General features: G+C 38.7%; 1 protein-coding gene across 1 annotated transcript in view; it reads right to left on the bottom strand.

Annotated features, from left to right (window-relative positions):
* Positions 1-4,342: 4,342 nt before the first annotated feature.
* cspg4 (chondroitin sulfate proteoglycan 4) overlaps positions 4,343-25,130 on the bottom strand; it is a 95,971-nt gene continuing 75,183 nt past the window's right edge. The window contains exons 7-11 of the mRNA XM_042496395.1: positions 15,317-15,515; positions 14,668-14,799; positions 13,887-14,047; positions 10,784-10,967; positions 4,343-9,120 (exon numbers count right to left, since the gene is read on the bottom strand). Coding sequence (XP_042352329.1) covers positions 7,259-9,120; positions 10,784-10,967; positions 13,887-14,047; positions 14,668-14,799; positions 15,317-15,515 — 2,538 coding nt within the window. The 3' untranslated portion in view covers positions 4,343-7,258. The remainder of the gene's footprint in view (positions 9,121-10,783; positions 10,968-13,886; positions 14,048-14,667; positions 14,800-15,316; positions 15,516-25,130) is intronic.

The following is a 25,130-nucleotide window of genomic DNA, read 5'->3' as shown; positions in this document are numbered from 1 at the left end:
CACAGAACTTGAGAGTTGACTTCCCCAGCACAGTGACTGCTCAGAGACGGTGACATAAGCAGACACATGTGGAGCAACAGCTGTGCCAAGGAGCTTATGAAAGCTGCAGAGTGAGCTCTGACAAGAGCTGAGGCACAGCGACGACAGGGCCGGTGACACCGGGAACACACAGGAGAGCAGGGAAATGTACAAAGCTGAGAGGAACACTGAAAGCAAAGGCCATTCACTGGAAAGAATGACGGATGGAGAGAAACCTTGTTAAATGCTGACGAATGGCTGCAAGAATTGTTCTGGTTTCTACACGCGCCTGTTTGCATTTTACCGCCACCTGGTGGTCAAAAGTGCTTATAGCATCTGTGAAAAACAGACAACAAAAGATAAACAAAAAGATGTTTCCCTGGGAAAGATCAGTGGTGGATGAAGTACCTGAAAGCCGTATTTGAGTAAAAGTAAAGATATCTTAGCAGCAAATGACTTTGGCAGAAGTTTAAGTCACTAATTAGACTATTACTTTAGTAAAAGTCTTAAAGTGTCTAATGTTTACTGAACCTGAGTATCAAAAGTAATTTTATGATTTTAGATGTAATTAAGTGTTTAGAGAAAAATTGCAAGCAAATGCTGGAAAAAAATAATCAAGCAGTCAGAATTTTGAGAATTATATTACTTCAATGTAACATAAAGCACCTCAAAAATACATGAAGAAAAACAAGATCTTTTTTTTTTACAACTTTTAACAACAAAATCCAGATTTTCTTTCCCTCCAATTCCTTCAATTATCAATCTGTCTCTTCCTCTCTTTCTTCCCTATTTTTATTTTTTAAGTAACTAAAATGCTTAAGGAAAATGTTGTGGAGTAAATAAGATTTTATTTAGAAAAGGTAGTGGACTAAACTGAAGTTGACAGAAATATAAAAACTCATGTTAAGTACAGATACTCCAAAAAATACTTGAGTACTATAACAAAGTATTATTGCTTTATTACATGACTACACTAGGAAAGATGCAGCACTATCTTTTATCATAGATAACTAAAACATAAACAATACTGTGTTGTTCTCTAATATGTGAATATTTTAATACATATATTTTTTCATGAAACAAAGAGTTTTGTAGGGTTGGCAATCATCAGAGGCCCCACCATATTATCACAGTACTTAAATCCTGATACAATATTAATGTGATTTTAAACATTTTACAACATGCTGAGTATGCTACTGTATGTTGCAATTAATAGCCCTTTTTCAAGTGCAAAAAAAATCTAGTTTTATGTCTGTTTATCTCACTTCATTAATTTTTATGCCAACAAAATGTATAACGGCATGAAAAGCATTGACTTTATCATTCTAGAAGGCTGCCAAATGGTTAATTGTATTTGCAGAAGTAAAACTTCATAATAAAAAATAAATTAATACAATATTGCCACACAAAATATTGGATACTATGCTGAGTCTATCTCGTCCCCCCACTCCAACTCTTTTGTCTCTAGTTTCCTCTCTTTAGCTAAATTTATCTCAGTCCATCACTGCTAAAAACAGTTTTGGCTGTTTTTAAGTAAAAAAAAAAGTATAATGAATTCAACAGCATGTGTCACTATGTTGTGCTAAAAAGGTAACATTTTTTTTGCTAGAAATAAAATGCTTACAAGCAGTAGGCATTTCTCTCTTCAGCCGATTTCTGATAGACATGGATTTCTTTCAGCGTTATGGGGTTTGGGTCATTTTGGGTTTTGTTTGAGTTTAAATAAACAAAGTCTTGTCTTACAGGGTTGCTTTAATTTTTGGTCTTTGGATTTTTTATTTCACAACCATTCATATTTTTATTTTTAATAAATACAACTTCCTGAAAAGCATCAAATGTGCAGAGATTTGTAGATGATAGACCTGTTTTGACAGGTCTAAGATGCTTTCAGAATATGAAGGTCATTACAATGCTAGTTATAAAAAAATCTAAAACAGTAATGTCATTGTAACTCTTTGCTGCTTTCACTGCTTTGGTGTCCATGCGTTTAACACTTTTTTTTTTTTTTAACCCAGGACAAGTTCCAGTTTCAAAAAACAAACAAACAAACAAACAAAAAACATGTTTTGTTTGTTTTCCTTTTTGTTTTGTTTTTTTGGTAATTTCTTTTTTCTTTTGACAAGAAAAAAATAAAATTAAGATTGATTTCTATTTTTTTTTTTAATTACATTCTATTTCTGACCTATTTTTTCATTTTTGGATTTTGAAATGAAAAAAATAACTGTCTTTTCTTTTCTCATTTCTGTTTCAGAGGAAAATTGAAAGACCAAAAAGTACACCGACATACAGAATATGAAACTCTTGTCGCCAAATTCAGACATCAAATACAACTTTTTAAGCTTGGATGGTCAGATGACAAGCTAGCAGCAACATGTAACAGCTAGCCTCCTTTTTGAAACTTTTGTCAGTGTGGACATGCCGCACATCGCCAGCTCGCATTTTTCTCCACAATTCAGTCGCTCACTTCAGTTTACGACAAACAGCAGCACCTGTGTACAGTTCAGTCAGGTGTAAACAAGACAGAAAAAGCTGACTCTCTACCTTTGAGATGGTCCAAAAGTCCGAATATGGGTTCCGTCCTCGGTTATATATATTCCTTTACTCCGTATGGGTCCACCGATCAACATCATCAAAAGGTTCCCTCATAAATATAATTTAAGTTGTGAATGTTGCCCTGCGGAGTCCATTGCTAACTGTGTAAGCTAACGCTTCAAACGGCTTCAAATCTCAAATTCACCGCTAATTTACTTCCTGCCGCGGTCTCCTTCTTCTTCGTTGAACTTTATTGGCGGCTGGCAAACAACGTTTTGGCGTATTACCGTCACCGACTGGTATGACGTGCGGCTCAGACTGTCTAATGGGCCTGTTTACAATTAATAAATACATTAGAAAGACAGAAAAATAAAATCTCATATCTTCCCAATCACATTAATTCTTCTCAGATACTGAACCAGCAGTCTGTAAGACTCGTTTCTTGAGTTCTGCTGTGAAATTTCTATTAGACTAAAGACTAATTTGTCTCTGAGGCCTTTTTCTCAAAACCATGGCTTGGTGACAGTCATTTTGTAATGTGGCGTACTTTGGTTAATATTTGCATTATGAAAACTATACTGATACTATCAGAAAGTTAGAAAAAAATATCTGCATCCCGATCAAGAGGGATGGCAGGTCAACCAAGGGGGCCACATTTTTCTAACAACTGCCTACACTACTTGAAAAACCGAGGAATTAACTTGTCCTCAAAACAAAATATTACGACTCTGAACATGCTATGATATTAACCCCTGCATGGACACTACCTATTCTGAAAATGAAGACTTCTAAATATAACACCTTTCAAAACAAAAGTTTAAGTATACTTTACAATAAAAGCACTGAGCATGAAATATCAAACAGACAGAAGAGCAACAAAACAGAATGAAAACAGAAATAACATAGATCTAAAGACCAAAAAACATCTGTTAAGAAAAGCAAGAGCATATTAGGGATCTAATAGCGAGAGGCTGTTCCAAAGCTTAGTGGCAAGAAGACAGCAAATGCACCGTCTCCCTTCATTTGAAGTCAAGCTCTGGAAACATCCAGAGAAACTGGTTAACCAACACGAGACACTTTAAGTTCCTATATGGGCAGAACAATTCAGAAATTGCCTCAGTAATAACTAAAACTTGAATTAATTTTAAACTTCAACAGAAGCTGATTGAAAACAGGCCAACACTGGAATAATGTGCTCCCCACAGTTTGTCTGTAGTAGAAGATGACCTCCTAGATTTTGAACCATCTCAGAAACTCAAGAGTTCAAGAGTTTAATGAATTATAAAGGCACAAAGACTTGGATTAATGTCTCTGCACTTTCAAGCAGAATTAATTTATAATTAAACTAAAGGGCTAATTAAATGAGAGGTGTGTAGGATTTAGAGGCATCTAGTGGTGAGGACTGCAAATTGCAACCAGTTGAAATTTCTCCCATGTGCCAAGCATGAACTCCCAGTTAGGATTCCTTCAGTGTCCAGTATTAAGGAGGTTTTCACCAGGAACCAAATTATCCAAAGAGGTGTCTTTCTCTTCAAAACAGATGGACACAGACACATGGCAGTGCAACATGGGGGACTGAGTGAGGACCCACTCTATGAAGACATAAATGGCTCATTCTGAACTAAGGAAAATGGTAATTTTGTTTTTTTTAGGTGGTTATACAGTAAAGAAAATATACTTATTATATTATATTCCATTTCTGCCAAATTATTCCCCTAAATCCTACATGCTGGAACTTTAAAAGAACTTTGAACAGTAGAGCATTAAACTGACTGAAAACAATTAACACAGGTTTTGTTGCATGAACGCTTTTATTTCCATTAGTGCCGAGAACAAGCTCAGAGGCATTCTGCAGCAATAGACAATTTTCTCGTTCCAACATCTAACATTGCTTTGTATTATCATCATCTTTTAAAGGCACCTGCAGTTTACAGATTACAATTTAATCTTTGACAAAGCACATAATTTGACTATGACGTGATGTAAGGGGAGTGACAGAAAAAATAAATAATGAAAAAATGAGGGGTGGTGATGAAACTCTGCGATGAACTCAGCCTTCGGTAAGCAGAAAACAGAGGAGTGATGGACATACACACACACACACACACACACACACACACACACACACACACACTTGCACACAAAGAGACACAATCAGGCATACTTTGTAGGTGATGAATCTAGTTAAATGTAGTTACATGTACATATCGACGCAAAACATGATACATATATATATTTTTTTTTCGATGCGCTAATCAAGCTCAAAAACCTTACTGAAAAACCAAATATTTACACATACAACTGGTAAGATGTGGATATGATATCCTGGAGAACCCAATACTTTTATTTCAGCTGTCTGTAAGAGATGTCATTGGAAATACACAGTCTCCTGAAACACATCACTTCCTGAGCTCTGTGCCGTCTGTATAATCTCTATTTCCTCTCAAAACACTACAAAAATATAAGATCAATTGATGAGTACTGAAAAGAAATTATTGTATATTCATATATGACTAACAAAAGATAAGGTGTCCTAAGAAAAAGAAATGTACAGCAAATTGTTTTCAGAAAAGAAAGTTAAGTCTCTTCTTTAGTGGATCAAAAAAAAGTTATCTGATTTTCTCCTTGTACACACTGTACTTCACTTTAAGTACTTCATTCAACATTCAACAACCAGATAACCGTCACAGGTCAGAGTGACAGTAAAGATGTCTAAAGAGGAATAGGAGGAGTCTGATTTACAGTAATGCTCTTCTTAGTTTCAACATACAAAACAAAACTAAATAGTAAAAAAAAGAACCTCATCATTTCAATATGACAGTCTGTATATTTAGCTTACATATGGAATGCTTAAAATCAAAACTAGCTGTGAAGACTTAAAAACAAACTCTGCCTTCACTTTATCATCAATGTAGCCTAACCAGTGGAGCGTTTGATTCATTATCCCCATCCCAGCACCAACCAGTATTTTATGAATTCTTAATTGCAGACTCGGAAACTGGAAAGATCCCAGTTTGAGATGACCTCACCCCTGCCTGTCAGCCAGTACGGATGTTTTAAAGACCGTTACTACCGAAATAACCTCCCGCCTGTGGTCTGCAAACTGCGTACTGTGTAGTTTTGCGGTCAGTGCTGTGCCAGTCCAGTGAATATTTACAAGCACAATGGAAGCATGCAGAAAAAATAACATGTGACAGATAATGACATAACTCTGAGCTAAATTCAACCAAACCTGTGCAAGTTATCGCAACAAGTTTTAAACAGTTTTAGTTGCAAACTATCTTCTTTCCACACAAAAGTAAAACTAGTGAAATGTTATTGTGTGATGACATTAAAGTGATAGTTAGACATTTTGAGAACTTAAGTTATTCGCTCTCTAACCGAGAGTTAGATAAGAGGATCGATACCACTCTAACATCTGTTCAATATGAAGCCACAGACAGAAGGTGTCCAATAACATGTCCCATTGGACCAAAAGCCCATCTCTGCGACAGCTGGTTAAAAACAAACAGCCATTGCTCCCAAGTCCAATTCCTCTGAAAATACACACTCCCTGAATTTAGGCAACCCTAAAAGCAGAAAAAAATGTTTGGATGATATGTTTTTATAAACCACTGATGTGTTAAATTTGTCAACAAGGCTATGATGGTTAGATTTAGGCACAATGCCTAGGAAAAGACCGTGTTTTCATTCTGATGGACTTTTATGTATTGTGTTATATGTGGTGAAATATTCATATTTATGGACTTTCATGTATTGTCCTCTTTTGGGTAGTGTAGGCTACTTGCTGTTTAGTGACTGCTTTTTTGTTTTTTCAACCTGCCAAGGGACAAAAGATGCAAATTAACTGCTAGCTAACTCAGGTGCAATTACTTTTGATTGTGCACTGTCCCTGTAAAAATAAACACTAAATTTAATAAAATTAAAACACCCACATTTGGTGGAATTCAAAGGAAAGGCAGGAAAAGGTCAGTGCTTCAAATGCAGCCAGGTTGAACTAAACCACACATTTCCTTGCCTGTAGCTTCATATTTAACGGAAAAATATTAAATTGGCATCAATCTTTTCACCTAACTCTCAAGAAAAAAGGGAATGAGCATATTTTCCAAAATCTTGTACTATTCCTTTAAACTGAATTTAGCCCTGAGAAACACAATACAACGGTACCTTAAAAACATTAAAAAATAAAAGAGAAAACTCAAAGCGACACTTTTTCATCTTCTTGATAATACAGCATACATATATTTACCTCATCATCTATTTACAAGCCTTATTGACTTTACTGATGAACCAAAACACAAACATCACAAAGACTTTAAATCACCTTTCCACTCAAATGAATAATATTGGCCTATGATATCATATGGAATACAATGACAGAGCACACCCAAGATACTTTTTGCAAACACATGGCATGTTTATGTCTTCATTTGTGCCCTTCCACATAGAGGAATGATAAAACTAAAATAAATATACATGACCTGAGCCTCCTTAGATAAGAAACTGCCTCTTTCTTTGCCAATAAGTATTCAGTGTTTCGTTGCCTGAGAATTTGTCCACAGTTATGCTGAGATAAGTAAATAACCAATGGTGTTAAATTTCATTTAAGCTGGTGTGGCAAGAGGTCTTTAATACTGAGAGGAATGATTTGAGGAGACTTCCGAACACTTGAGGATCCACCTCCCTCTGTGTCTTATCTCAAAGTGTCTCAGACCCAGTACTGGTTCTTTTTCAAGGCCGGGTTCGTTGTCCGACAGTGCTGCAGCAACTCCGGATCTGCGTCTTTGGAGTCCATGTTAGACATCGGGATGTTATTGGCTGCGTCAGTTTTGCGAAAGGTTTCTGCGCTTGCCACCTCTCCGTTTTTGGGCTTGGATGATGCCGTCTGGACGTTGTGCTTGCCTGTCTTGTTTTTACGGATCAGGTAGTAGGCCAATATGGCTGCCAGCAGCAAGAGGAGAAGGATTACCAGGATTGGGATGAGAATAGACCAGAAGTTGCTGCGGCGGGTAACTCGTGGTTTCCCATGATGGCTCGAGCCAGAGGATGCTGTGGTGGGGGCGTCTCCGTGGGGCCAGTCCATGTTGCCCCTCCAGCGAGGGCTATCTGGAGTGGGACGAGGCTCCCTGGCCACATCAGGGAGGTCATTACTGTCCTTTGATTGGGGAATCCTCAACAGGGTGGCAGGGTAGACCCCTGAGGCATTATAGGGGCCCGTCTGGAAGGACAGCACACATTCTGCAGGAGGAACTCCATGGGCTTTGAGCAGGAAGCGTGCCTCATCCTGGCTGACACTACCTCGTGATCCAGAAGGACTATTTAGGATTTCCATAGCTACACGTCCCTCATCCAGGTCCTTCTGGCTGAATGTGTCCACTGGCTGACCAGCACCAGGACCTCCAGACCTCACAAAACGAGCCCCCTGGGGCTGCTGGATGACGGTGAATGTCGGAGAGGTTCTGGTCTTGTTTGCCAGGGGAGTTGCATCCAGGAGCTTCCTGTCCAGTTGAACAAGAGCACCTTGGGGTAAGTGAGGATCCTGAGCGATGTTGGCCAGAGGCTGCACTGTGATGTTGAGGACAGAGGAGACATTAGCAGCCCTACTACGGGCTACAAATGCAACACTGTCTCGGGGTGAAGTGGACTTAACAAAGCGAACACTGACTCTGCCTTCTTTGATCTGCTTCTGGGTGAAGGCGGATGTCGGCTGCCGGTCTACCATGACAGCTGCATACTTAGGAACACTTGTGATCTTGTAAAGGATGTCCTCCTCGACCGGGCCACCAGTAGTGGCCTTCAACATCTCCTCAGTCACCAGGGTCTCGTCATCGCCTTGCTTCACCTTGATCTCCGGGGCTTTGTCAAGAAACAGGGTGCGAGCGAGGACGCCGATGTGGAGCGTGTGTGGCTCTGTTTGGTGTTCTCCATCTGATACGATGAACTCCATAAAGCCATCAGAAAGGCTGCCATCGCTGACGAAGCCCACCTGCCCACGGTTGACCATCTCTTGGGTGAACTCAGATATGGGGTCCATCGTGAGTGCGTCAACCAGACGACCGTTGCCGGGGGCTTTGGTCACTTTGAAGTGCACCTCATCTGGCGGACTGTCCTCGTCTTGCGTGTTTAGATGCTTCTGGGTCAGAATGGTCATGGAGCCTTGAAGAACCTCCAATAGCATGTCTATAGTGACCAGCTCGGGGGAGTCAGAGCCCCGCCGTTTGATTGAGATGTTAAATACTTCCTCCAGGACCACAGCTTCGGCAGGTGAGGGCACACCCTGACCCTCAGACTTCAGACGGGCTCTGAAAGAAAAGCTGTCAAAGGAAGCCCCTGAGTCATCATGGAGATACTCCAGCTTTCCTTGGATTACATCTTCCTGCATGAAGGATGGAGCATTACGGGGCAGGTCCTGACCACCCAGAGTGATACGGCCGTGGTCAGGGAAACGCTTAATCTCAAAAACCACATCTGCGTCTCCTTGCTTAGCTTCAGGTAGGCTAGCAAGAAGGTTGGAGGCATCAAGAATTGAATTGTCAATGGCTTTCCTCTGGCCTTGCACAATATCCAAACCTGAGCAAAAAAAGCAAAAACAAATATTAAACTCAGTTTTCAAAGATCCTTTCTATCAAGCTTTGGCAGTCTGCTGTTGATATTTGACCATGCAGCAACATTTATTCTGTTGAGCTATTTAGATTGAGCAGGGGGCTTGTTGTTTTTAAGTTAAAGAAGCAGGGTGATACATCGCTTGGCAACTTTGGACTACCCAGGCAATAAAAGATAATAGAACATCACATTACAGTTATTCTAAAACTCTATAAAAAACAAAATTGAAGAACAATTTGCAGTTTCCTAATATAGTGGTAGATTGATCAGAAATGCAAAACAATGTGAATTTGAACAGGAGGAATTTTTACCATGAAATGATTTGCATATATTTTAATATGATTCAACAGTGACTTAATTTACAGTGTTTTTTAATCTGGGAATAAACTTGATCAAAATTCAAATCAAGCCACCACAGAAACTTACAATTTGTTTTTACACATCATAAACTATTACAGTCTCAAGGAAAACACACTATATTCTTAAAATAAAACATTTAAAAAACATTGCAAACCTGGAAAAATAGCAACACATTCTTCAGTACATAGAGTTGATCCCAGAGTGTGGACAACAAGTCACATGACTTCAGTAGTCGAGCCAGTCAGTCATGTTTCCAGAGTCGAACCGTGAGATTTATGGAAGGCTTTCAATGATGATTTATGTTTTGTGTGAGTAAAAAACAATTACAGTTTCAGTGATTAACTGTCCAGTTTCCAAGCATTTTGAGATAAAAAGGGGTAGAGGAAACGCATTGTTTAAGCAATGTTACTATTGCTAGCAAGGGCGTTTCTCTTCCATTACAGTTTTATATTGTCTGTCTGTCCTATTATTTTCTAATTTTGGAAATTGTTGAATTTAAAGGCCATCACAGAAAGCTAGCAGACTCTGGCGGTACACCACTGAACAATTTAACTAGCGGTACCTTAATCTAGCATTCCACATACAGCCCTGCAAATGTATGTATGGTGCGATACAAAAAGAATTTTAGGGTTTAAATACTTTTACACAAAACCAATCATATTTAAATTGATATTTCTCCCAGACAATGCTGTGTGTATTAGTAAGAAACACTAAAATTAAGATGACCACAGCCTCCATCGCGCACGATGGTAACAATTAACCAATGACTGCGACAGACTACAGAGGGAGCGTTTCACACTGAAACGATAGCATATTAATCACTGTATTCTGTATTTAAATTATTTAGATTAGCTCCAGATTTAGAATTATGGCAACCTACAAACAATATTGTTTGAATTCTGTTTTATTAATGGCCGTCTCAATATTTTTTCTCCTGTTATTCTTATTATTGTTAACAGTTTGTTGCTGTAAAAGAGCATGCATGCTCACATAGTCCACCCTGTATAACTCAGGTTAAATAAATAAATAAATACACATCTCACATGCCTGTTTAAATAAACCGGGGCTGCAGCTGGTGAAAACACTATGTCCAAATTGTAACTCTGGTGCTATTATTTTGGGCGGGGCCCTCTGATGGGGCTTTACAGGCTTTGCCACTCATCTCCGCCTCTCAACTTCTGCAGAAATCTTGACAAAACAACTTTGACTGTGTTGAATTAGTAACGCAGAGGAAATTTATTCCATTGAGATATTAAATGTGAGATTGTACCTTTGTTCTTCCACAGCTGGGACGAGATGTTGCTGTGAGCAGCATAGTAAGAGATGGTGATGGGCAGGATGTGACGGACATCAGGGGCCGGTTGGGATGACAGAGTGAGATCTACAGAGTCCCTCACCACCCAAAAAGGCTCCTCAGGTATCTGGTGCTCATAGTAGATCGCTCCTGACTCCAGCTGTGTGTCAGGGGAAACAAAATCAGAAGATGATTGGTTGTTCAAAACACAAAATATTGTAATTTTCACTGGAAGGAACACAAAACAGCTCTGAAGCAAAATTATCATGTAGGGAGAAGTAAAGATGGCCAGGTTAATCTAATCATATCCCGGCACATGTGTCTTTAACTATGTTTAAATACCTGGTCAGACATATAAAATGAGTATGTTGGTCAAGCATTTATCATGTCAAAAACCATAAGATTTTATCTGTGAATATGGGTTTAATTTCTGACCTCCTGTTTGCAATATCTTGTTAATGACTTACGTCTTACTTGAGTGATCTTGAAGATAAAAACATTTTTGCTCAAATAGCTGCAGCAGTGATTTGGCTCAGCTGTACTGGGAGCTGGGTTTGAGAACTGGAATGTAACGGCCTGTGTTCACTCCCTGAGGTCACTGTGACCTAAACTCAACTCTTCTGTCTCTGCCTCTCTCTTACAAACACACACACAAGGGAGCAGATGTGTATTCATGCATGCACACACACACAACACACACACTGCTGAACAACTCAAATAATCAAATTGTGTTTTCAGCTCGACATAGTGTTAGATTTTCTGTCACACTCTAAACAGAGCAGTTTGCAGGGAAAGAATTTGTTCTCATGCTCATCCGAGCGCGGTCAGATGTCAGGAATGAAAATCAGACAAGAGTGAGAACACACACTGCTGGCACCACAGCAGACAAACACTGGGCCTACAGTGCAGGCATCGTAGTACAAGATCAAGTTGTGTACTCCATAATCCTAAACCAAATCCAGTAAATGCTAAAAATGTTATCTGGATATTCGGTTATGTAATCTGATGAAACTGAGAATAGAAGAGCTTCTCTACTTTGCATAGTTAGTAAAAAAAAAAAAATCACACTCAATAAACAAAGGAGCTCTTTGTTATCAGGTGCTGCACCCTGATGAAGAATTTGGTCAAAAATGCGTAGGTGTAAAAAACCCGAGACATTTTTAATTTTATTCAAAACTCCAGTAATTTTTGTTTCTGTTTGCATATAATCTTAATATTCGTACTTAACTTTGAGGTTAATTTGTTAACTAAACATTGAAATAAAAATTGCTGTAATAAACTCTAATTAAATCTTGTCATTGGCTTGGTATCATTCTTTTCTTGTGCCTATCACAATCCTCTCCGGCCCTGTCCACTACACACAGCATAGTTCTGACAGAGAAATAGATACATTTAACAATGAAACATTAAATGCAAAACTCCAGTCACAAAGCCTTAACATACATTTCAAGGTTAAAGGTTAAAACTCATAAAGCTAAAAACTCGTTAGCATGGATGCTCATGCTAATGGTAAGTTTAAACATCACAATTGCTTTGTTGTTTTTTGGAAGTTTTTGGAAAAAAAGTTTTTGGAATCACCTTGGCCATGGCACTATGGATGAAAAATAGCCTCCTGGCTAATTCTGGCATTTTATACCTTATTATATTTATTATTTTGCACTGTTCCTTTTTAAATCAACTAAACCTAAACATAAACAATAATACAATGAAGCCCCCTGCTGGTGAAGAACAGGAACATATGGATTCCTAACACTGCACACATGTACAAAATATATTCTGTTGTTGTGCTGTATATTCTGCCAGTATATCTCCTAAATCCCCCACACTGGACCTTTAACAACATTATTATATTATTATTTCAGAAAAAAACACAGATCAGATTTTTCTCCCTAAAAACTTTCCTGATAATAATGTGGTTTATTACAAAAAAAGAGAGGATTTTTTTTTCTCAAGTGGATGTATATGATTCACCATTGACTTTTATAATAGAAATAAAATTCAGCAGTGAAAAATATATATAATATATATATAAATATATATATATATATATATAAAATTAAAGTTATTCAGACAACTCAAAAGCTACAAATTTCTAGCTCTGGGAGAGTGCTAACATCTGCAGCACCAGTTTATTGATTGAGGCTATTGTTTGAATGCCATTTATCTGTTATATACTAGACCTTGTGTGTTGTGCAGAATGCCATTCATGGCTGGTAGATAACATAGCCTGTTAAAGTATTAGTGTTGTTGGGATGAAAATCTAGAGTTCATACACATTTTTCTTTTAGATTGCCAATGCTCAAAGAATAAATACATCAAATTATTTCACCTGAAGACAGAGACAGAGTTTTTTTTTCTATGGTTGTCTGCATTCATTTGAGACTTCCTGGGTCTCGTAATTTTGTACTGTAGGTATGCTTCACAGTCAAGGTTTTTGCATTGACTTTTTGAATAGAAATAAAAGTAAATGATAAAAAATATGCAAATTTCAAGTATTTCCACAAGTAAAGAGCTGCATATGCAAGCATTCAAACTACTTGAATTTCCACCTCTGTGAGAGCACTGAGATCTGCAGCACTCATTTGTGTTGAAATCAGGATTAGCTGCGTTTTTATGCATTAAAGTGGCATTGTTTCTCTTCATATGTCTGTCTGATGGTCTATGCAGCAGACAGGAAAAGAGCCTTTAATTGCCATGGCTGCTGTTGTAACGCAAACCTGCTATTAATAGGAATGTGCAACCTGAAAGTAGAGTGGATTTATTTGAGAAGAAATAAATAAATAATAGTTGAACTTATAGTGCCCCCTTAATGCAACTGATTGTAAAAAAACTCCATCAAAAGGTGCTTTATCTTCATAGGTTTCCAAGCAGACTTAGTCATTATTTTTCTTCCTTTAATGTGTTTTTATGTTTTAAATCTTTACTTTTTACTCTTACTAATAATTTATTATTATCATTAAAGGTTAATGTAGAACATTAATTTTAGGAGAGGAGGATTTGGAATTACTTAAATGTCTCCTAAAAGAAGTATGTCCAAGCAATACACACATTTAGCGTCAAATCAAGAAAAAGTAATTACCTGCGTCTGCGAGAAGCGAGTAATTTCCTCGTACTGGTTCCTGTCATTGGCCAAGATGAGTCTTCCCAAACGAGGTGGGCGGATAAGAGAGTAGCTTATCTCATTTCCATCCTCATTGGTTACAGCCCCCAGATTGGCACTCGTGATAGACTGCCTTGTTCCTGTTAAAACACACACACACAGACACAGACACAGACACACACACACACACACACACACACACACACACACACACACACACACACAGACACACACACAGACACACACGCAGCCCCGTTTAAAAATGTGACAACTCATCTCCTGTGTTATGCATGGTATTAAAGTTTATTATGCATACAGCGGAGGTCACTGTCTGTCCTGACACTTGTGCTCATTAAAAGGAGAAGTTGAGATGTTTTTTAACCACTAAAAATAAGTAGCCTTTTCTTTCCACAGTATTTAAACAGACTTTAAACAAAGTAACATGACAAGCTCTGAGATGAGCTGAGATGCCCCTGATAAAATACAAATAAAATAAATTTAAAAAAAAATTGTTGTGCTTTGGAAAAAAAAAAATCTAATTAGCAAAACTTTTTATTCATATCCGGTTTCTATTGTGACCAGGTCACAAGAGATACAAAACAGAACTATACAACAATTATAACACACATACATTATGATGTACAACACATCATAATATTGCTGCAATAGTTGAATGCATGACCACACACTCATCGCTGTGGTAATCCCTCCATCACATCCATCTTCACAGCTTATAATATGAAGTATTTTGGCATCTTACCTGGAAATACCATGAGCTCCTCCTGCGTTACCATGGTGATGGTGAGAGGCCTGGCTGTGACAACAAATTGGTAGAGAGGGGAAGTGTGCTCTCCGTCTGTCACCGTGAAACTGAAACTGCCAGACTCCTCACCTGGAGGACCAGAAGATTTTGAACGTGACTTACTGGTCATACTGGTCTTTCCTCTCATTTTGAGATTATTTTGAAAAAGACTGTATGCATTGAAAGAGCAAAACTATACATTTCCTGTGAAAACGGAAGTGTGTTTTAAAAAGACACATTGCATTTAAAAGGCATAAAATGACATGTCATCCCAGAACGTCAAATCAAATGCAGGAGGACACCTAGAGCGTAATCCAGTATATGGACGACACAAGCGACAATATCTGATGAGTTGGGACGAGAATATGTTGTCTATTCATCTCAGTATTATTTGATTAATCTACATTTCTTACGTTTTGGCTTATGTTAGAAATACTTGACGCAATGGGAAAGAAATTGTATATGCAATTTAATTAATTACCAGTGACTGATTACATTCCCAAATATTCAGATTTATATATACAGATTTATAATACCAGCAGTCTAAGACAGAGGTCAACAGGGGTCATAGATTAATCTCCAAGAAAAAACAGTAAGGTGACCTCACCCTCGTGAATGAAGATGACCTCTCCTCTGTTAACGTGAGCCTGCGTGAAGTTTAGGATGCTCTCCTCGGGCGCCTCTTTCAATGCCACCATCCCATTGGTTGGCGCATCAACCTGGTAAACCAGTTCCTCTGCAGGTGTATCAGCGTCCTCAGTGTTCAGCATGCTGGTGGTGATATCAGCTTCCTCACCAGCAAGAACCTGTAAAATATCAAAAACAGTGGGAGGGAGAGAGATGAAAAGACACCGATATTACCAAGTCTGAGTAATGTTTGGAGGAAGGTAAATCAAGGTAATTCAAGGGGTCAGGAGTTTATCTGAAAAAGAGGTTGCTTAGTGTGAAAAAGGACAATATGATGCTGTACATTCACGTACGTCCGAAGAAGCAGAAACAAGCAAAAAGAAACCAACCTAAAGGAATGGAAAAGATAAACAAATGAATAAAATAAAAGAAAACAAGCACAAAAGCCGTCCCACAATCAGCCACCTCCAAAGAAACAATTTAAAAGGTTAATTATTTCTCCGTGGCAGTCTAGACGCTCCTGTTATCAGAAGATGGAGCACAGCGGTGTGGGCTGAATGAGTCTCCCAGGGTGGAGGGGCTTTAATGGACTTCTAATGGTCGGCTGGCTGAAAGGAGCATTAATTGAAAGAAATGGGCCAGATCCCCAGAAAGACATTTTTAAATAGCTGGAATCAGTTGGGAGAGTGAGCTGAGGGTGCCCTGCAGTAAGAGGCACATATTGATCTCCAAAGCCATTGGGCCTCTGATACGTCTCACACTCCCTCCTTCTCAAGACTCAGGATGACGAGCAAGAAACCCTCCGGCAGGAAGACGCTGCAGTTGTGGATATTAAAGCACCAGGTGTCAATTACTGAGAGTCACGAATATTTATAAGTTAATTAATGCAATGGCATGTATAAGCACATATAATCCACGTATACCGCAGATGTCGAGAGCTGAAGTACTAAAGGTGCTGTAGGCTCATTAACTTTTTTATTTGCCGCGCACAGTTTCTCTCGGCCTGCCTTATCTACCTCCATGCCGGTCAGTAATTCCCTCAGCTAACTTTAATGACTTCCAGTGACCTCAGAGAGTGGGCACCAACTTGTGGCATTCATTTGTGGGTTGCATGTGTAAATAAAGAGTGAAAAGAGAGAGCAATTACACATAAAGCAAGAGCACTTTGCCAGCTATGAAACTGCATATCAAAATTAAAGTTCAACATGTCTATCAGCTGTGTTGCATTCTGGTCTACTGAGGATATCACTCATGAGATGGAAGAAATATCAGACCTCTTCAGTGGACACTTCTCCAGAGATTAATGCTGCTACAAGAGGTAAGCTTGTTTTTGAAATGATGTTGATGTTAAAGGGACAATTCAAGCCCAAATCAAAAATACATATTTCTCATCCTACCTGTAGCGCTATTTATCAATCAAGATTGATTTGCTGATTGAGTGTTAAAGACATCAGCTGTAGAGATGTCTGCCTTCTCTGCCATATAATAGAACTACATGGCACTTGGCCTGCGGTGTTAACCCCCCCCCCCCAAAAAAAAAACCACTCAACAGCAATGTGTCAGTGTTGGAGTTTTGATTTAGGGGTGGACTATCCATTTAACAAGAAGAAAAGGTTGCTGCTTTTTTTCTGCTGTCATCATAGCTGTGCTGTACAAACATTTGTGTTATATCACATCATCCACATATGCACAGTTTTCCATGGGAATTTGAATAATTCAAGTGAGCCAGAAAGACGCTACATTGAGCTGTTTTCAAAGTGATTAACTGCTTTAGGCTAAGCTTTCATTTTAAATTTACTGCAACAGCAGCATCAATACCTAATTTAATATTTAAGTTCACACTGTAGGCAGTGTAATCCAAACATAGATCTAGCAACAATTTAGTAAAAAAACAATACAGCACCAACCCATCACTCAGCTCTAATCACAGCAGGACTAAGAGCTTACAGCTATGCTAGCAGCTCTGTTCAACTATAAGCTGTTTTTGCAAAGGGGTACTTTGAGCCAAATGCTAATGTTAGCTTGCTAACATGTACACAATACAAACATGCCCTGTGTTTAGCATGTTTCACTAAGTATAATGTTTACCATGGCAACTTAGTTAAGTGTGTTAGCATGCTAATTAGCACTGAACACAAAGCTGAAGCTGATGGGAATGTCTGTAGATTTTCAGGTATTTGATCAAAAAAGAAAGAATGGGATTAATTACGATGTCAACGTTATGATGAAAGTCTAGTATAAATTGTTTCGGTTCATCGTGGGGGGGGGGGGGGGGGGGGTACATCACATGGTGGTGCTAGTGGAAAAGTCAGGGGATAGGCTAGTTGTTCACAACACTGCTAATGTAACTAAAAAAAATAAATAAATAGATGGAGTTGTTGTAAAAACCAATAAAATTGCTGTCCCTTTCAGTTCGCTATGTGATTTTTGGTATTTCAGACCAATCTAGACATATGCATTTCAATATGACAGAAGTGTTGTGAAGTGTATAATTTAGTTGCCTTGCAGTCCACTGCTCATAACTTCCCATTTAGTTTGACACTCCATCAAAGATCTTTCAGTGTGAGACACAGCATCTACAGTTCAACGCCAAAATCCACCATACTACCCTCTGTGCTATTTTTTTGCTTGTAAGAACGCATCTTTATTCCTCTCAAATGATAACATTTACATCTGGTGATTTCTCAGACAAGTCAAATTTGAACAGATTAAATGGCCATTGCACAATTTCTGCTTCTGTAGATTTTATTCAAACAGTCTTGTAGTGGCTGCAGGGGTAACTGAAAATTGGGTCCCATAATTTGTCTGAAAGTCCTGATACTAAATTTCATGGGCTGAGTTGGCATACAAAAGAAACAAAAGACCTAAACAATATGCAATATGCAAATCAATTACAATATTCGGTAGGCTGAGACTCTTCTATTGTGACTATTATTTACACACTTGTTGATACTGCATGGGCACTGAATTACAGGTCAAAATATGTCTAGATGTATAAGTTAACAAGTCTAAACGTGGTTGAAAAGTAAACATTTTAGGCACCTAAATTACACACAATGTAACAGATGTTTCATAAGTATTGAAATGACTGTATCCAAATGTTTATTTAGCTAATCTTCAAACTAAATATAGTGATTTAAATACTAGGCCGCCTCGGCAGCCAGGGTGGCGGGCAGAGGTGCTGATGTTGGGAAGTAAGCAGGTGGCTAAATTTGGGATAATCCCTGGGCCATCAGTTTGGAAGGGGATTGAAGCCTGCTGCTTGCATATTTAGACAGCAGGGACCCCAGCTACAACCTCTGAAGAGTTCAGCTGGAATTTGTTAAGAAATCAGCAGCTCACCCTGTGGTTCCACCAGGAATGCTGCACAAGAGATACCTCCAGAGACTGTTCCCCGCTGGGGATAATAACTTTTCATGTGTCAGACACCTCTGTGACAGAATGGGGGTAACCTGCCTGCATGAGCTCGGTAGGTGGCGTATCACCCTCAGAGGAAGACAGTCACATCTTCATGCTGAAAATGCTGGTTCTGTGTCTCTTCAAGCCACTGATAGGTATTAAAAGTAGAACGAGGGAGTTATCTCCCTGTCTGAAGAGTGAAGACAATGTGACACGTAGAATGTTATAACTTTAAACGATGCAGAAGTGCCTTAAACCTAAATTCTTTCTAATGGCCAGCAGGGGGCAACTCCACTGATGCAAAAAATAAGTCTGATTGTATAGATGTCTCAGACAAAATGACCCTTCCTGTAGCTTAATTCATTACATCAGTAAAAAAAACACAATTCTAATGCGTTTATGGTCTCAATTACTAATTTTTAATCTTCTTCAATACAGCATGATTTTCATTTAGTTTATTATGGTCCCATATAGACTAAAATAAATGATAAAAAGGGTATGCTTTAGGGCGTGGCTACCTTGTGATTGACAAGTTGCGACCAAAGAGACCTGTCAATGGTGTCCTTAGGTTCTCAGCATACTTGCCAACCTTGAGACCTCAAAAATAAGGACTATTTTGAAACCTAAGCAGAGGGTTTATGGTAAAGCTTCCTGCATTCTGGTGACTTTCAAAGAATGAAAATAAAATAAAAGGTACTCTGCATCAGCATTTTTATGTTAAAAACATTTAATTGGGTTTAGTTTTTCATTCAAGACCACGGTGCTCCAGCAGAGTATCCACAAATGGCTGCCCATACACCCCTGGGTCCTAGATGCCTAAGCAAGTGGAACGGGAGGCTCACGGTCTTTGTAAGACAGCAGGGAACCCTGCTGCAGTGGAGGAGGGCAAGCTGGGTCCCTCCCAAGCCCCGAAGCAGCCCTCAAACCCCAAAAGAGAGTCCCGGCAGCCTTACGCAAGGTCAGCACAGAGACAAAGTGTTCACTGACGGGTCGAAGAAGAAGGGAGAGGGAAGGTGCAAATGGGTTTTAGGGGTTTTTACATGCTGCGAAATGCTAGAAACAGGTTATGATAACGAAAAGGGAAAAAAAGTGTGAAAACTTCTCATAAATTTGGAAGAAATACAGAAGAATAGTGAGAAAAACAAAGGGGTTGGCAAGCATGGATCCAAGTCAGATCCACCCTATTAGCTATGAAAAACAAGACTGCTGAGGCTAAAATGCCAAACTTGAGGTTCAAAATGGTTGTCTATACTCAACGGGTGATGTCACAGTGACTACGTCCACCTCTTTTTATACACTTCGTGGGTAGAGCTGAGAACAGCATCGTACAGGGTAGCATTTTATCCATTCTGTTGAAGCCTGCAGAGAAGCTGTGATATCAGGCCTTGAAGATCTACTTCCTCTGGGCAGTTCACATCTCAAGGCTGCAGAAAGCAGAGTGTGTCCAGGAGCACACTGTTGGAGGAGTAAGGACTGAACCCAAACATTTCCAGCCAAATCTGCACTCTGTTAGGGTGGGAGGAAGTGGATCTGTTTGCCTAAAGGCAGGACACCCACTATTGCAGCATAAAAAAGACAGATGCTCTCTGCTTTCCCTTCTGTTTTATCCCGCTCCTTATCGAGAGAGACATGAGAGGCTGATATGATATGCCGAGATGACTTGGCTGATAACATCGCCACCCACCTGGACAATTTCTCAGCATTAAGGAGTATTGTTGCAGGCAAATACTAGTATTACAATACCTCACCATCATTCTCCCACCACCACTAACAGAGCAGATACTTTTGAAGATTTATTTCCAAGAAGGGTGGGAACAATCTCCTTACATGAGGTGACTGGAAATATGGTCCTATATTTGAGAAACATTTGCTCTGACAATACCCCAGCCTTGAGACAAAAGCTTCTTATCATCTCGACCACATTTTCATTTGTCACCCCATTTACGTAAGTGTTGGCATTGTACATTTCTGCAAAGCACACATATATATATATAACATTTCTACATTATTATGTGGCAGATATGTTGAAATTTGACATTTCTTTACAGTAGACTGGTGAGGCAAAACACTAGGTCTTAGTTAAAAAATCCTGTTTGAATGCAACAATCATGGCTGAAAATGACCCTGATGTCCTGCTAAAAAACAGCTAGTTTTATTTTTGGTCTTAGGGTGCATCCCGACAACAAAGTCAGCTCAAATACATGAAATCAAAACTGCGTCTCCGCAGTTTGCAGAAATGCACACAGCCAATATTTCCCCCAAGCAACTGGTTTGTCTGTTTAAAGTAACTTAATCAATGGGTGCCATTTAAAGTTAACTGGAGCATTAGGGAAGTTAAACCACAAGAGGTCAGCAAAAATACTGTTTTCAGGTGGCGTTACTCAGAGTATGCTGCATTTTGTTCCAGCTACATGGAGCACAAAATCATTATGTGCTCAATGCTGTATTACATACAGTAGATGAGGAACTCTAAATTTTCATTAGGTCCCATATGTGAGAAAAAAAATGGTGGTTTTGGATAAACTCTTTTAGTAATTCTCAACCCCTCAAATGAGCATTTGTATATCAACTGCTAACCTGTGCAACGTTGAATTCATGAAGAAAACTTGTTTTTGTTGTACTCTACGAAGAACAAATAGTCCAAAATTGGGAAAATTCTTGATAAATTAAAGTCATAGGGGTTCGCGTTTAACAACTGCAAAACTATATCAAAACATCCATTTACAAATTTACTCATGTATTATAAACCGAGTCTCATCTATCCAGTGATATGCTCAGTACTACACCTGCACTTCAGCTTAAACCACACTATTTAAAACCAAAAGTGAAACTTTTCTATGCTCTCTTACTGCTCCATTGGCAAAAACAATAATTTAACCTCACTAGAACATGGGAGCTGCTGTCAGTTCAGTTAGTTAGTCAGTCAGTTAGCTTGTTTGTGTTATTATGTGACTTTGGTGTTTTACAGGGTTAGTCTGGATATCTCAGGTTTTAGATTCATCATTCACCATGGAGGCATGCGAGACAAAGCAAGTTTTTCCCAACAAATTTAACATAACATGGGGTGAGTACCTTGAACCAATACTATTCCTCTCTTGGAGTAAAGGAACAGCTTGTCTCCCACAGGCAGTTTAATTAAGACTTATATAAATCATCAACTAATGATCATTTACTGATGACTGCACAATACCTATATGCCGACATTATTTTAGAGCCTTTTGTTTCGAACATGTGGCAAATGACATCAAATTCTATCTTGAATACAAATAATTGGTTAATAAATCATTTACATACAAGCTAAAGGCAAAGAAACGTAGAAAACCACACTAATTACAGTGTGTAACACTTAGGTTGACAGGAGGTATGATCCCCTGTGGGATAGACATGTTGAAATGCCTGCAGAGTAACAGTAAAAGGCCTCTGGCTATTTTCGCAGGTTATTGCAATTATAAATAATTTCCCATTTAAAAATCAGTTGTGCATTTCGTAGCAAAAATAAGATGAATATCTTAGAGGAGCTGATGTAAGACAGTGCTGAACTAATGTTTACACTGGCTAATGAAGTCCATGATGAGGATGACAACAATTACCATGTTTGCAACACTGTTTGTAAAACATATAAAACAATTGTAGATGTAAAAAAGATGTAAATATTCAAAATGAGATCACAATATTGGCTTCAGGGCCAGTATTTGATTTTTTATTTTTTTATTTTTTTTTTTTACAGTGCAAGACTCAACCTCTGACACTAGATGGCCACATTAGCCCACTCTGCACTGCAGCAACAGCACCAGGCAATCTAGGGCAGATAATCTGAAAATGGCCCTGCAAATTGATGGTTTATATAACAATCAATGCATTTAGCACCTAAGAGGTTGGACTGCAAATTCAATTTGATTGGACACAATGGCTGATATTTCATTTGAAGCCAGTAATGAAGGAGCTGCCATAGGCAAATGACTTAGTTTGCTGATGACTCAACAGGATACCACCATCTTTTAAATGTTTGAGACTCTGAGGGGTGCCAGATGTCTATAGCTGGAACCCAAAATGCCCATGCATCCAAAAGCTTTGTTGATTTAGGGGACATCGGTATGTTTCTAACTCTACATTTGGGAGTGGAGAAGTAGAAGCAGCAACAAGACAGATGATTGTTTATTGTCGATGCCTAAAATGTGGCCATGAAGAGAAGGAAAGAGTTTTCATTTTGATTTTAGCTCCCCATCTGCAGCTGTGTTATTTCTCTCTGAGGCACAGATGAACTACCCAAATACCTGGTGTAACGTCTCCCCTGCTATGTGTTTTGATGAGGGATAAAACAAAAATACTACACTGCATCTATCACTCGCTGCTCTTGTGCTGCACAAACAAGGCAGGGATTAGGCTGGAATGTAAATCAAAACTATTTTGATAGTTACTGTAAATCTGCTAAAATGACTCAGATGAGAGAAAGCAAAGACAAAGACAATAGATAGATAGAAAAATAGTATGCAAGGCTGTCAAAATTTCAAACTGACCCAGAGGGAGAACTATTTTGAGTTACAGCAAAGTCAAGTGGAACCAGACAGAGACAGACAGAGACGAGTGTAAACCCTAATCAAGACCAGCTGTATCCTATAGACTGGGCCAACTGGGATCATGGTGAGTCTGAACAGAGCCTGATCACTGCCGTGGTCATCATCATGTCTGATCATTTGCAGCAGAGGTCACTACTCTCTCACACACACACACTTCCTGTTTTAAATCAATCCAAGTGCTGCTGCCGGGCCAGCCCTGGCTCTGTGCGGAGAGACATCCACATATCATTATGTTACATTCTGCAGCCGCAGCAGAGGAGGCAAAGGGACTGGATGCCGCCCTCACTCTGCCAGAAAGCCGTGGTCTCGTCGACCATCTTGGTTTTCCAAAAATACGAGTTGCCAGGGAGACGCGGAGCCGCAGGCAGAGCAGGGAGGGCTGAATGACACAGTTGGTTTCCAGTTCTGTGAGCTGATTACTGCTGGCTTTTTTCAACTGCCTGCCTACTCTTACAGCCGAATCTACTTCATTGATCCTTTAAAACTTTTCTTTCGTGGCTGATGTAAATCAGCGTGTTGCAGACGCACTCTGAACCTACTGCAGATTCAATTGAATAAAGATACTCATAAAACACCTTTCTTATTTACAAGAAATAGTAATTGTGGTGATTAAATTATTTAGTTATGGAGTGTAATAAGCAAGATTTATCCACAATGCAGTAAATGTAACAGTGCAGTGGGACACAGAAGGAGCATAGTTATGCACGTCAAATGTAAGTGCAAGGCTACTGGAAATTGAGATTATGACTGGAACCATAACATTTTTTATAAAGAAATTTGGGGTATATCTCATTGTTGATAGCTGTATAGTCTCTATGATAATAAAAAAGTATGTTTGTGTATGTTAACATAAAAAATACAATGAATATGAGTCTTTTTAATACTTTTCATCATGTAACTTATTATTTCACATACATTTGGTGTAATATCATATCTGTATTTCCATTTTTTCAGGATTGATAGATTAAATGTTTTGACAGAATATCATTGTGTACTTGCTTTGAGTTGATTCACACCCTGGCTGGGTTGGATGGTTCACCACTCCTGTCACCAGTCATCAGTTTACTGATATATACTGTATATGAATGTGGTATCCTGTTTTAAACATATCTCACAAAAATCAAATCTATAAAATGTTTTTTTCACATGTTTTGTCTCAAATTGACTAACTGGAACAACAATGTTTGACTTTGGTCCAGTATTAAGTGAGAGTGCTGCAGCTGACAGTGCCAAAATATGCTGCAACCTCAGGGCATTGTCACATGGTCAATTTCTGTTCACTAAATTCACAAAATATAAAATTTAATTTCAGCATACTTCTACAGTTAATCACTATGTTGTAAAATTACTTAAAATTAATTACTCGCTCATTTTATATATTTAAATTGCTTCTATCTCTTTTATCTTATATTCTATTCTATTTAAATTCACAATTTTATTCCTCCTTTATGTTAATTATTTTGCACAAAAACGCCAAACCACATTCCTTGTATATATAAATGTGCTTGGCAATAAAACTAGATTCTGATTCTGATTCTGATAATCTTTTGAAGAATCACATTGGTATAAATTCTACTCCTCAGCTAGAGTGACAGATAATTCCATTGTGTAAATAAGATGATGATAAATTGGACAATATTACCTTAGGTCATTGACAGACTTAGATGTTTCTAAATTAGATATATTTCATACAAAACATCATTTTATTTCATCTGAATATTCAATGCGGACTTTCGGGCCCTGCGATAGTCTGGCGACCTGTCCAGGGTGTACCCCGCCTTCCGCCCGATGACAGCTAGGATAGGCTCCAGCCCCCCC

The sequence above is a fragment of the Plectropomus leopardus genome, chromosome 11 (assembly GCF_008729295.1).
Source record: "Plectropomus leopardus isolate mb chromosome 11, YSFRI_Pleo_2.0, whole genome shotgun sequence".
Lineage (NCBI taxonomy): Eukaryota > Metazoa > Chordata > Actinopteri > Perciformes > Serranidae > Plectropomus > Plectropomus leopardus.
The sequence above is the reverse complement of the archived record's forward strand: the minus strand, read 5'-3'. Positions and strand labels throughout refer to the sequence as shown.